Source organism: Copadichromis virginalis, linkage group LG16 (assembly GCF_057382275.1).
Source record: "Copadichromis virginalis isolate Kocher_CV1m ecotype Utaka linkage group LG16, C_Virginalis_male_GT1.1, whole genome shotgun sequence".
Lineage (NCBI taxonomy): Eukaryota > Metazoa > Chordata > Actinopteri > Cichliformes > Cichlidae > Copadichromis > Copadichromis virginalis.
In genome coordinates, this window is record NC_140633.1 from 23,077,566 (window position 1) to 23,090,852 (window position 13,287).

Genomic DNA, 13,287 nt, shown 5'->3' on the forward strand with positions numbered 1-13,287 from the left:
TACAGCAAACAACGCAGACATGGGGGAACATAGTGGCGGAGCTATAAGAGAATTTCTTAATCTCAGATAATTAATAACTAGGGCTCTATAAAGCACTCATTTGGTTTTGCTCTGGAGGATGTGGAATCACTTCAAATATACACCAACATTATTCTTTATCAGGCCTTTTTTTTCTGTAAAAGCACAGAGCCTTGATTCATTTTTATGAGAGCTTACAGTTTTCTATTCATAGAGCCCTTTAGAAATAGCAAGCATTCATAATGGAGCAGGGATCTGATTAACCTCCTTGCTTGCCAGCACAATGGCAGGCTACCCGGAGACTCGTGCTGTAATGGAGTCCGCTATCACCGAGCATACTCCAAACATTCTTCGCACCGCAGGACTCGGCGACCAGATTGGATTCTCTTAACTCCCCTCTGCACTCGGCACTCAGTGGGGAAACAAAACATCCTCTAAGCTGATGCCCCTCAACATTAATCTATCTCTCTGCTCCACTCATGCACTTCCGCACATGCACAAGCTATGCACCGTAGGCATTCTCTTTAGTGCCTTTGTTACAATTTTGCATTCCTAATTGCGGACTCTTATGAGCAGAGGCTGAAAAATAAGGGGCTATTGTCTCCATATGGAACCTTTAACTGGTCGGAGGACTTGTTGGTCTATGAATATGCACCTTTAAGATTATGATCGCCATGCAAGAGGGTATGCACTATACCCTCTTGCATGGCGATTAGTGTCTTTTGCAGTTTTGCTGAATTGTGATTATATTTCATATATTGTTAATTTGTTATCTGGTGGAAAATTGAGAAATCATCTTGACAGCAAAATGCCCTTTACTACAATGACGACTAATAGAAATGATAAAATAAGCCTTATTAAACTCACAGGGTGTAATTCATATTAATATTTTCTCAAATTGGATTTCATAATGCGCCTTGCCTAAATTGACCATGACTTTTCCATCCCTACTTCCTTTCCCTCTTATCTTATATGATATGAACCATTACAGGGTTGGAGTATACAGAGTTTTTCAAATGTTTATCTCCCACCTCAATGTTGCCATCTCCTGGCCTAACAGGATTAAGCAAGGCAGTCATTCAAAGCTTTCTGTTGTGGAGCAAATGGATGGCTTGTGCCAAATATGTCAGAGGGAGTGATTACACCCCTCAGTGGCCAGTTGGCCCAACAGTCTGCCCCCAGTGGCCAGCCCTGTGGGGGCTGTCAGGACCAGGCAGACTGGAGCTTGGTAAGGAGCCAGTGCTACGTTTAACAGCCAGCTCCTGCACAGCCCAAGTGTCATCCGCACCTGCCAATGGGAAACAGTTCTCACCCATCAGATAATGGCTGAGAGGAAATTGCTTCAAGGAGCTGACATTCTAGGATGGCAATATGGAGATGTGAAATGTATTCAAGAAGGAGGAGAGGGACCTGGCCCTTGAAAAAGGCACAAATTAGCATTGACACGCATACGCACACATGCAGACCCATATAAATACTCCCATGTAGAAACACACAAGCAAAGCGGCTGTACTTTATCTTCCCTGCTTTGAATAATATAACCATGAAAGAGGGAGAGAGGGAGAGAAAAAAAATCACAGCCGGGACTACCGAGCAAATTCTTATTTACCTCACCTGATAATAAAAGCCAACAAGCCATGGAAATATGAATGGCAAGTGTTTACACCGTGGCTGCAGACACCCTGAAACGGGGAATATTTTAGTATCTACAATGACCGGTTTAAATGGTGACGTGGAAAGTGAAAATCAGAGTGAAAGTTTGATAGGGATATTGTCACATCAAATATGTGCCTGCAATCAGCAGGCACAGAATATGACTGGAGGTTAACATGTAGGCCCACTGATCTTTTTTGGGGGGGTTCATCTATGTCGCTTAGGGTGGTAAAATTCACTATGAGGCATGAAATGTGAAGTAGTCATCATAATTGGATTGAAACTCATAGTAGAGTCTTTACTGTGATATAAAGCCCGCACAGGGCCACACTTCACACTAAAAGAGGAAAAGCAGATTTTTTTGTGCAGAATCCAGTTGTTTGCTTCTCTATTTTGAGGTTCCTGATCTTTGCTCTATATTTGCATCTTAGATCCTCTGCTGTGCCTGTGTGTTCCCTCAAACGAAAGGCAAACGGTGCAGATTTATTATTCATTAGTGAGAGCAAACAATCTGTTTCTGTGTGATAATGTTTATTATTTGTTATCATTTTCTGTGAACAAGTGTGGAAATTTGAAGTGTTTTCAATATTTGTTGCTGCTTGCAAGTCGTCTCTCTTAACATGGCAGCATTTCAACCTGTAGATGGCACTCTCAGCCACTGTTTTAATCTAAACCTTTAGGGTGACTCCCTATTTTGAAATGACTGGCCTCAATTCCTAAACCTGTTTTCCTTTGTTTGCTCATGTGATTCTCTTGCAGGTATTTTCTTAAATGCTGTGATATACTGTATTCAGTTTTTTGTCCTCTCTGTGGTTAAATTCGAAATGCCAAACATCTTTGTGCATACCTGTTTCATGCATATGGTCAAAGCTTATTCAGAAATGCTTATGCATAATAAAGTGCAGCTAGCAACTGTTGTTCCAATCGTTTTCAGGCAGCGAGCATTAGTTACACAGTGGGGAATGGCTAGAGTTGAGTGGGGGTAGAGGAACCTCAGCCAAACATGATTTGTCTTTGAATACTAATGCCTCTTTTGATCTGCCTCGGCTTTTAGGAGATTTAAACAACAAAATCTGTCTTTCCAAATTTCTTAATAGACTCAGCCTTTGTGGCCAACATGAAGAAATCCTGGAAACATGTTTACACGGCACTGATATTAATTTTCTGGATTTGTTTAAAACATGTAGAGTCCACCGAGATCTAATTATGGGGAAGCCTTTATTATTCATGCTTTGCCCTAACAGACTAATTAATTTATCATAAAATAGTAAGGCATTTTCTGATTTTCTTATGTTATGCATTTATTTCCATAATTGATCTTTGTTTTACAAATATATCTTTTAAGTTGCCTCTCACATGTTCTAAATTCAGCAGCTGTACTAAAGAGATTTCATCCCCCCTGAAATGATCTGAATGCATTAGTCACTCTGCTTCAACAGGAAAAAAAATGAAACCAACAGGAAAAGAAAACAATTACCAAAGACCTAATCATGGCCACAAGTACCTATGTGATTTATATGGCCCTAAAAGCTGTTTAGGAGCATATCGTGACAGAATGTTAAGTGTGATTAGGGACAGTATGTTAAACATTTGGCCTGTTGTAATCGGTTGGAGAGCTGCGAGGATGGGCTTTGGTTGGGAGGGGTGGGGTGGTGGTGGTTATCTGTGCCTGTAACGCTACAGGAGGTGCCAAAAGCCACAGAGACCACAAACCAGTCTGAGTATTTGGCACCTCTGCAGCTGCTGCTCACATACTTCCACCCTCTCGTCTCACCAAGGGCCACAAGCAAGCACAGGATAATCTTATTTTATCTGCCTTTCAGACAGCCCAAATGGCTGAGATTAAACCTGCTACATGACCCTCACGACCAGGGTACTGACATGTATACCCCCAGTTTATTAGAGCACCTAAGGTTAAAGTGAGATGAGGAAACTGATAAGGGACTGGCCTGAAAATGCCTGGATGAGTTTCTAGCCGTAGCAAAAAAAAAAAGTCTGCACCTATCTAAATTTTAAAAAAGCTGTGTCATGAATACAAATCAATGAAGACTCCACTGAGGCGCTTAGCAGCAGGGTAAATGTTTAAACAACCTGATGCCAGGACATTTACAGGTGGTTAAACATACCAGAGAACAGCGTTTGTCCATACTCTGGATTCACACAGCTGGTTCTTTTAGATGTGAATCAGTTTTAGGAGAAGGAAGACGTGTTATGATTGTTTTGAGATTCCATATAAGAATTTCAAAGTCGGTGTAAAAACTTTTAATTAATGTAAATTATCTAAGCTAGAGTACATGCAGTGTCTGTGACAATATGCAACGCCTGGTGGTTGCAAAATTTGCATGACACGACTGTCATTTTATTCAATTATGTAAAATACAACACAAAGTGTTGTCATGAATTCGAGCCAGATCAACAAAGGAAACCAAGCTGATTAGTGTTTTTTATTCTGTGTCATGCTTTAGTTTTACGCATAATAGCTCATTTGTGTTTCCTACCAAGTGTCAATTTTGTAGTTTGTCCATACACATACCTGTATTTCCGTGCCTCTTTGTTTGTCTTCAGTATTTGTGCAGGCGTCTTTTGCAGTCAAACCAAAAACATTGTTAAGAAAAAAAATCCCTACACAGAAACTTTTTTTAAAGTAGTTTACATACCCTCTCAGCTTTTTATTGAAAACAGCAAAAATATTGGCTGAATTTTCTAACTCTGGGTGACGCTGTGGCTGTTTTCCAAAAGGTGGGCTTTTGAGACATTTGGTCCCAGTGGCATATGCCAGGATTACTGCTTCCAGTGTCACCAAATGCCTTTCCTGCCTCCATACCTGGAGGTGTGTGAAGTGGGCAAGATGCAATCTTCAAATGGCTTTCATGTGATGTTGAAGACTGTCTGGCAATCAGATTGATTTCTGACCATCATTGTGATTAATGTGATGCTCACTGCTATGGGAAGATTAACAATATTCTTACCATTAATTAAAATCACCTCAGTGAGAGAACAGATGGCAAAACCCATTAATCTGCTGTAATGTTCTTACTGTCACCACACACATCTTAATCAAGCCGTGATCTGCATTAATCACCTGACTTAAATGGCAAACAAGTATCACTCCTGTGTTAGCCTGGCTTTGTTTGTGGCCAGACCTCTGGTGACCTTATAATGATGTATCGATCAGAAAAAAACACTCGGGACACGAGTGGCTGAGGTTTCTCATCGAGCCAGTTAGCTCATTTACACTGTAGGATGCACGAAGAAAATCGCAAATGAACAGATCATCACAACCTGTGGAGCTGCTCTTTTAATCGCTATGTCTGTACCGACTAAAATATTTTATCAACAGCTGCTCAGTTGTTACCTTGAATCCATTGCAGCACAGAGTGGTAAGTGTGTGAGACATTTGATAAGATTAAAGCATAATCCTCTTAGAGGCAAACAACTAATTTGCCTGATAATTCTGTATTACCTTCTGACTCCTCATAGCCATAAAATCCTGGATTTTAACACCCAGCCAGCATGGGGCCATTGTGCTGAAGGATTTGTGTGTCTGGTAATGGCAGAAAGGTATCTTATGTTTGAGCCCCTGCTGGCTCAGTGTTCATATGTTCAGCATGATCTTGTTTTTAATAAAGGTTGAAAATAGAGATGCGGACTAACAAATAGCCAAAAATGACTAGATATAGAGGCTACATTTAATTTTTACGCTTAACTCCACGTCATAACATCTCTCACTTAGTGCTGAGTAGCACAAATGGTGACGCAATGCTGTTACACTTGCAAGATTAACCATTTAGGTTAGATTTGCATTGGCTTGCCTTGGCGTTTAGCCCAAAATACCACTTGATGTAATCATTTGTGGCAGTAAACAGACCTCAGCATATAGGAAAACCCACTTGTTGACTCGATGCCTTATGGATTGGAGGGCAAGTTCTGAACATCCATTTCTGTTGTAATGTGATCAGACTGAGGCACGTTCCAAGTTCAATATGGATATACTGCAGCTTTCAGTGCCATACATTATAAATTAGCCTTCTCTGCTACAAAGTGTTGGAACATTTTGTTATTGTTTTTTGTTAATGGTGCCTGGTGTTCTTGCCAAGAACAGCAGGCACCGTTATTTGAAAGAAAAAAAAATCAATTTTCACATTTAGCAAGCAAAATTGGGCTTGTATAACACTCTAACTATGGCAGCCCAGAGCTCCTTATCACCTCTCACTGACAAGTATCTCCGGTCTCTGTGGGTCTTTATTGCGTGCTTTTTTGCACCTTTCAGTGTGTGCCCTCTTGGGGGGGCTCAGACAGATTTAACCCAAACTTTTGTGAGGCGTCAAGAGCCCTTTGAAGGGTAATAGACGCCTTTTAATCAGCAGAAGCTAATCACCCATATGGTTGACAAAGGCCTGGTTGACTCATGCTCTTTTGTTATCACTGTGAGGGCTGTTGCTGTTGTGTGTGCGTGTGTGCGCGAGTCTGTGGAAGTCTCTCACTCTGTGTGTGTGGTATGATTGGGAATCAATGCAGTCCTTTATGACTTCTTTATTTTTCAGACTTCCACAGTTCCTGTTATAGAACCATTGTTGAAAAGGGTAAATTAAGTACGACTGGGTGTTTATTACAATACAGATGGTCTTGATTATACTGGCAGGTTTTTCCTCTAACACAGAGTTACAGTGATATTCTATGTGTAATTAACATTGTGGGTGTCCAAAACACAGCACTAATCAAATGACACTTGTCTGGCTTTGTGGGTTTTCTCAACCGCATTACGCTGAAATTCCTCCTCCACTATTTGAACAGATGAGACAGCATTTGCAGATGCTCCACCCCAAAATAAAAAGAATATAAAAAAAACCACATGCTTTTCCTTATGCATCGTGTTTATTTGCAACATTTACACGGATAAATGTGGAAGGAGAAAAAAACTGCAAAAATAAATATGTATGGAGTTTTATTAAGTTTAAATGTCAAAATATGAGCACTATGTGATTTTAATATGTGTGAAAATGAATATAAATGAATGTCATTAGAGATGGGACCCTCCATTATTAGATCTTTCCTAGTTCCTATTTTGCATTTTCTCCTGCCTTTAAAGACAGGCTGGAAATAACTAAATACATTAACTCACTATTGTGTTCTGCTGCTTGTATATATATTACATTTTCACGCTATATTATATTTCTACTTAGTTCAGAGGGAAATGTAGAACTTTTTTCCTGCATCACATTTAATTGACAGCTATACTCATATGATAATCTTGGGCATATGTATGTACTAATGCATTATTAAAGAGCCAGTAGGTATAAACGTGTTCAAAATAGTACCACCTCCACAACATTAAGATGCTCCTCACTGTTAAAACATCCACAGTAATATTGCTGTAATAAAATGTTTATAAGAAAACACATGCAGGCAATCATTCTGCAACATTTTTATTTTTTACTTTATGCATTTGCTCCTCCTTGTGTAATGAGGTTTGTTTTTTTTTTTGTTTTTTTTGCATTGTGGCTTTTCTACTTCAAACATCTTACATTTCTTCCATCACTACCTTTATTCCTCACATTTTAAAAGCATCACTCCCCGCAAAGCAAAAACTGCACTCAGACTGCCAATCATGCTCATAATATTTTCTTATGTCATGCGCCCCTGTTAACTTTTTTCTGTTTCTCAGTAATTACCACCAATGTATAATTTCACTGGCATATGTCCATTGCGCTTTAATGTCTTTACATCCTAGCTTCTGCATAATGTCCTTTAGAGAGGCAACAAACTCGCCCAGTCATTTATTCTAAGTTGTTAATTGTAAACTTCCTCTTGTGGCATGAAGTCCTATTATATGCAGTCCTCCAAGTAATTTAGTTAGTTAATTAATGGCCCTATGTAGATTTATTTAGAAAACAACTTTATCAGCCTGCACAAAGCCCCACAATTGGTTTATTCAGTGAACCATTTGCACCCCAAACAGTGAACAGAAGTGGCAAACGTGTTCCGTTTGGTGCAGGACTGGAAGGCCATTGGTCGACTGGGCAGCCTATTTGCATATACCGGAGCTTATAGTCCCGCAGCAAAGTCAGAGTTGAACACCGTTGTGATTCGACCTGACATAGCACAAGTGGCGGATTGCTTGCATGATTTATGACTTTTTTTGTGCAGCATTCAGTAGCCCTTCAATATGACAGTTTGCAAGATTGCAGCAGCTGGGCTGTGCGTGGCGCTTGTTTTATTTTTAAATACTGCTCAGTGTACAACTACAAGGTATTTCACCTATGAAGAAGACGCACCCGGGACAGAAATAGGTAATTTGTCTCAAGATTTAAAGATTGATCCAGCTGATGACCCTGACACTTCATTCCGCTTTATGCAAGAGAATAACTTTTCTGTGATTCACATGAGAGAGAACGACGGACTTCTGAGTGTCGCAGAAATAATTGATCGAGAGCAGCTCTGCCCCAGGACTCCCCGTTGCTTCATCACCTTCGACATCGTGGCCTTCTCCAGGGAGAAGTTTCAACTCATTCACGTGGAGATCGAGGTGAAAGACATCAACGACCACTCTCCCAATTTTCCTCTCAACGAGACAACTCTGGAGATTGTAGAAAATGTGCCACTGGACTCTAGATTCCCTCTGCAAATCGCGCTCGACCAGGACGTGGGAGACAACTACATCCAAAGCTACAACACTTCCTCCTCCAGTCATTTCTCTGTTGAAGTACGCGATCGGGAGGATGGGGTGAAGTTTGCTGAACTGGTGCTGGTGAGGCAGCTCGACAGGGAGGTGGAGGACTCCTACACTATTGAAGTCACCGCATATGATGGGGGAATGCCTGCAAAGTCCGGGTCAATGACTGTGAATATCAAAGTGTTGGACTTTAACGACAACAGCCCGACTTTTGAGCACAGCTCTCTGAAAGTTGAGCTGAATGAAGACTCTCCGGTAGGCCACCGTGTTCTCAGAGTGCACGCGTTTGATCCCGATGACGGCATAAATGGCGAAGTGATGTACGCGTTCTCCGACGGGCTGTCGTTAGAAGCTGCGCGCCTTTTCCACCTCGACCCCCACTCCGGTGACGTGACCCTGAAGGCGCTTGTCGATTTTGAGAAGAGGAGATCATATGAGCTGAGCATCAAAGCGTCTGATTTAGGCGCGAACTCTGTCCCCTCCACCTGCAAGGTTTTGATAGATATCGTGGACGTGAACGACAACGCACCAGAAATCAGCATCAAACCCATGACCTCCAGCAGTGATGGAGTCGCCTACATCACGGAAGCTGCAGCGGCAGAGAGCTTCGTGGCTCTGATCAGCACCTCGGATAGAGACTCTGGCTCCAATGGGTACGTGCGCGTTAGTCTGCTCGAGCATGTGCATTTCACCCTCCAGCAGGCATATGGAGACACGTTCATGATCGTTACCACCACCACTTTAGACAGAGAGAAGATACCAGAGTATAACCTGACTGTGGTTGCAGAAGACCTGGGAAGCCCACCTTTCAAAACTATCAGACAGTACACTATCCGTGTAACAGATGAGAATGACAATTTCCCTCTGTTCAGTAAGCCACTTTATGAAGTTTCAGTCCTGGAAAATAACATCCCAGGCTCATATGTGACCACTGTTGTTGCTCGAGATCCTGATATGGGAAAAAATGCCAAAGTCTCATACAAACTCCTCGATTCAGAGGTACCAGGCGGCTCTTTAGTGTCCACTTATGTTTCTGTGGATTCCCTCTCAGGGTCTTTGTATACTTTAAGGTCCTTTGATTATGAGACGCTTCAGGAGATTGAGCTGGTCATCCAAGCAGAAGACAAAGGTTCCCCTGCTCTGTCAAGCACATCAACAATCAGGGTCAGAGTTGTGGATCAAAATGACAACTATCCATATTTCACCTTCCCTGTCCTTGTGAATGACTCTGCTGAGATTCCTTTGCCCTTTAATGCACCTCCTAGCTATCTTGCCCTTCGTGTAACAGCTGAAGACGAGGATGATGGAGTGAATGGAGAACTCTCATACCAAATTGTGCAAGGTGATCTGAAGCTTTTTACAATGAACAAAGACACTGGAGAGATTGGTTTAAAACAATGGCTGACAGCTGAAATTGGGGACGTGCTGGAAATGAAAATCGCAGTGAGTGACAATGCCAGGTCCCCGCTCTCTAGCAGTGCCACTATTAGGTTTGTCGTCTCAGACACAGAGCCCTCCGAAGACCAAGTTGTCATTGTGCTGCGGTCAAGTGATGAAGAAAGCGCCGGCGTTGATGGCTCACTAATTATCATCATTATGCTCGGTGGGGGTTGTGCATTGTTGCTGATTGCAATAGTGGTTGTAGCTGTGACATGTAAACTCAGACGTGGGGGGAGAAGCCGTGGCGCCAAGAGAGAAGTGTGTCAGGGCCTGTTTGATGGCAGGCCCCTGCCCATGCTTAGTTCAACAGAACCAAACATTTACACAGGTCAAGGAGGCTTCTTCCACGAGAGGACCTCTTTGTCTCTCGATGATTCCTGCCTGTATGAGGAGAGGAGCAGGGACTCTGAGACGAAGGTGAGTAAACTACATTTAGTCTTGTTTTTCTGTTTTATTTTCCCTCATATTTTTATAGGATGTTTCCTAGTACTGCTTTGATCTGTGTGCCAGAAATGGAAACTAAGCTCTCTCTTGTCACTTTGTTCTCTTAGATGTTCCTGCCCTCCAAGCATTTCCAACCAACATCTGTGTGGCAAGGTGACAAATACTGCTTGCAAGTGAGGTAAGACAACTAAATGAATGTCTTTTCTCAGATTTGATGCTTTACAAACAGTGAAATCAAACTAAAAAGAGTTTCTTAAAAAAAACAGTACTTCACACACACGCGCGCACACAGTCACAGACACAAAACATACAAGTTGCTTGTGGCATCTATGCAAAATGAGGTTAGATGGGCAACAAAGTCCCGTGCTGTGTATGCAGAGAAAAAAAAGTCATCAATAATCAAGCTAATGTGATGCAGTTGTGCCTCATACTGTATTTGTTGATTGCATTTGCAGTGGGATGAGCAACACTGATCAGCTGAGCGTGAAGGACAGTGGTAAAGGGGACAGTGACTTCAACGACAGTGACTCTGATATCAGTGGCGATGGAGTCAGAAAGAACTTCAGAACCTTCCAGCCGAGGCTAAAGAGTGAGTTTTCCTGTATGTGTTTAAGTTCAGATAAAGCAAACCTTCACCAGAAATATATAAATGATCAATTATTTTAAAATATATGTAAAATCTTAATCTATAAATGCTCACCATTATTATTTTATTAAATTAATATTGCTTCTATTTCAGGTGCAGCTAACGGCTTATCAGAGGATTGCCAAGGCACCTACTGTGCAATACAGCCACAGAGCTTCCGAGCCCCTAGAAACACTGCATACACAATAGGCTTTTCCCCAGCGCCTGTCTTCAACAGTCCTCATGGCTGCCCTGAGTCTTGGAAGGACTCTTGTTATGGCACAAGTCAGCCCAAGTCCCGGAGCAGCATGCAGACCTTCTCCAGGACCAGAACCCTTCCTTCCTACTACCCTCAGCAACAACACGAGGCTCGTGGTGCAGTCAGGCAGAGCCCAAATATTGTGACTGTGGCTACAGGTTCGGAAGTTGCAACTGTCTTTTAAAAAAAAAGGTTATTCCAAGTGTACATAGAAAGTGTAAATATTTTTTGTTGTCCATGTGGGTCATTAAAACATGGACATATTTATGATAGAAGACATTTTTTCACAACTGCAAAATTTTATTTTACATCTTTGAAATTCAGTTTAATGCACTCTGCACGCTGCTCATTCTTTTTCCAATAAAGGTGTGATTGAAATACCAAAAAGGCTCATTCATTACAAGATTTTCTTCTCCAAATGTGGTGACACGGCAAACATAATAAAATATTGCCAATTAATCTATTTTAATTGAACAAAATTTAGATTTTCAAGATGAAGTGGTATCCCCTTGCCATCAGAAACCACTGCCTGAATTGGTAAACACATAGAACTGTTCCCGCAGTTTGAATCAACATGATCAAAACTCCAGTCAGATATGATCAGATGTAAAACCTGATGCTGCTGCATTACCTGAGAGACTGGCTTTGAAGACTCCTAGGTTGCTCCGTGGAGTTTCTTGCATGCAAATGAGAGAGTAGAACTGGTACTCAAGTGGAAAATAAAGTACGAACCATTATTCCTACAAATTCATGCTGGGTGCTGTCACACCTGCTTTTGCGCTTTGAAATAATTCACATCACTGTACACAACACAGAACAACAGGTATTATGGTGCTTGACAAATTCCTGCCTGTCATTGCTGTGAGGGACAAATCCTTAGCCCGTGAATATAAATTCATGTACATTCATTCAGAAAATAGCACATAAATATACAAGTAATATACAGTTTTCTCATGCAACTTGTCCTCTGACACTGATAAACCATGTTCTTGCCAAGCTACTCTTACATTTGCCACACTGGTTGCTATTTTTCAGCTCACTTCAACCAGAAATATTTAGTGACAGTGCGAAGTGCCTCAGGTCCCAAATAGTTTATTGATGAAACACTGATGATTTTTAAAAGCCAGATATACAGAAACCTGGCCTACAATTAGCCAACCTTGACATGATTTTCAATCTCAAAGCTGTAATGCTTGTACTGTTTGTCTCCTCAGAAAGACCCATCATTGGTGAGTACAAGTACAAATCCAGGACAGCTACAGGAATCCAGAAAGCCTATACCTAAATTATGCAGGAAAAAGATCAATTAAATACATCTCTCAATCAAGAGACCGTGTCCATGGGGAAGTGCTTGAGTTTTCATCAACAACTTCAAAAGTACGGGCCAATTTTAATACTGCTTTTCATAAACATTTTTCCAAAATTTCTTCTGAGCTGCGTTACTGTACTTACTACTCATGGAAATGAGCATTTTAAACAGTATTCAATACCTGCTGATTTTCATCTGCTCATGTCCAAATTTGTCACAATATTCTGTCCTCGTTATTTTAAAGGTCGATTTAAATAAGCATTTGATTTATGGAGGCAAATGAGACAAGAGTTGAAGCTGTGGCAAGTTACATAACAGCCATTTAAGGGACATTACTTAAGAGGAAATAAAGAGTTGTGGAAAAAAAGCTGTAGAAAAAAAGAGCTCTCAGTGGAATCTTTTTTTTTTCCTGTTTTCTGTTCATCTGCAGGAAGCGGGGGCTAAGGGCAGTGCTCATTTGCATAAGCATAAATACCTGCTTTTTTAGTTTTTGATAGCTGTGATAAAAGCTGGAATGGAGTGGATTAGATGCCTTTTACATAACACCTAAAGCACTAACAGAGTTCTCACACATCACCTCAATGTGCCTCATGAATAAAGGACAATGTTCAAACCTTATTCCATATTTAATCTGTCATGGCCACCTTTTTTTATTGAATGCTTGTATTCTGCAAAGTCACTCCAGTTCGAATATTGCTAAGTTATTCAAGGCCATGCAAAACAAAAGGCAAACGATTAAAAAGAAGGTCATATTTGTGCCCCCAGTGATGTGTACTGGTCTGACAGATATCCAATTGTACACAGAAAGAAAATGCATTTATCAATCAATACAGTATGGTTCCCTTCGTCATTGCTTTGTATGCTCC

The 13,287-nt window shown here is 41.2% G+C and overlaps 1 protein-coding gene across 1 annotated transcript; it reads left to right on the forward strand.

Moving 5' to 3' along the window:
- Positions 1–1,141: 1,141 nt before the first annotated feature.
- Positions 1,142–12,397, forward strand: pcdh8.1 (protocadherin 8, tandem duplication 1). The gene is made up of 6 exons (XM_085435093.1): positions 1,142–1,246; positions 7,907–10,201; positions 10,336–10,406; positions 10,684–10,817; positions 10,968–11,270; positions 12,327–12,397. Exons 1-6 carry the CDS (start codon positions 1,142–1,144, stop codon positions 12,395–12,397), a joined length of 2,979 nt encoding a protein of 992 aa, XP_085291219.1.
- The last annotated feature ends 890 nt before the right edge of the window (positions 12,398–13,287 follow it).

What these genes read in the sequence shown, in the direction of transcription:
- pcdh8.1 (XM_085435093.1), top strand. Translation starts at nt 1,142, where the DNA reads ATGTCAGAGGGAGTGATTACACCCCTCAGTGGCCAGTTGGCCCAACAG. An exon ending in GCAGGGACTCTGAGACGAAG is followed by an intron (nt 10,202 to 10,335) that starts GTGAGTAAACTA and finishes TTGTTCTCTTAG; the next exon opens with ATGTTCCTGCCCTCCAAGCA. An exon ending in AAATACTGCTTGCAAGTGAG is followed by an intron (nt 10,407 to 10,683) that starts GTAAGACAACTA and finishes TTGCATTTGCAG; the next exon opens with TGGGATGAGCAACACTGATC.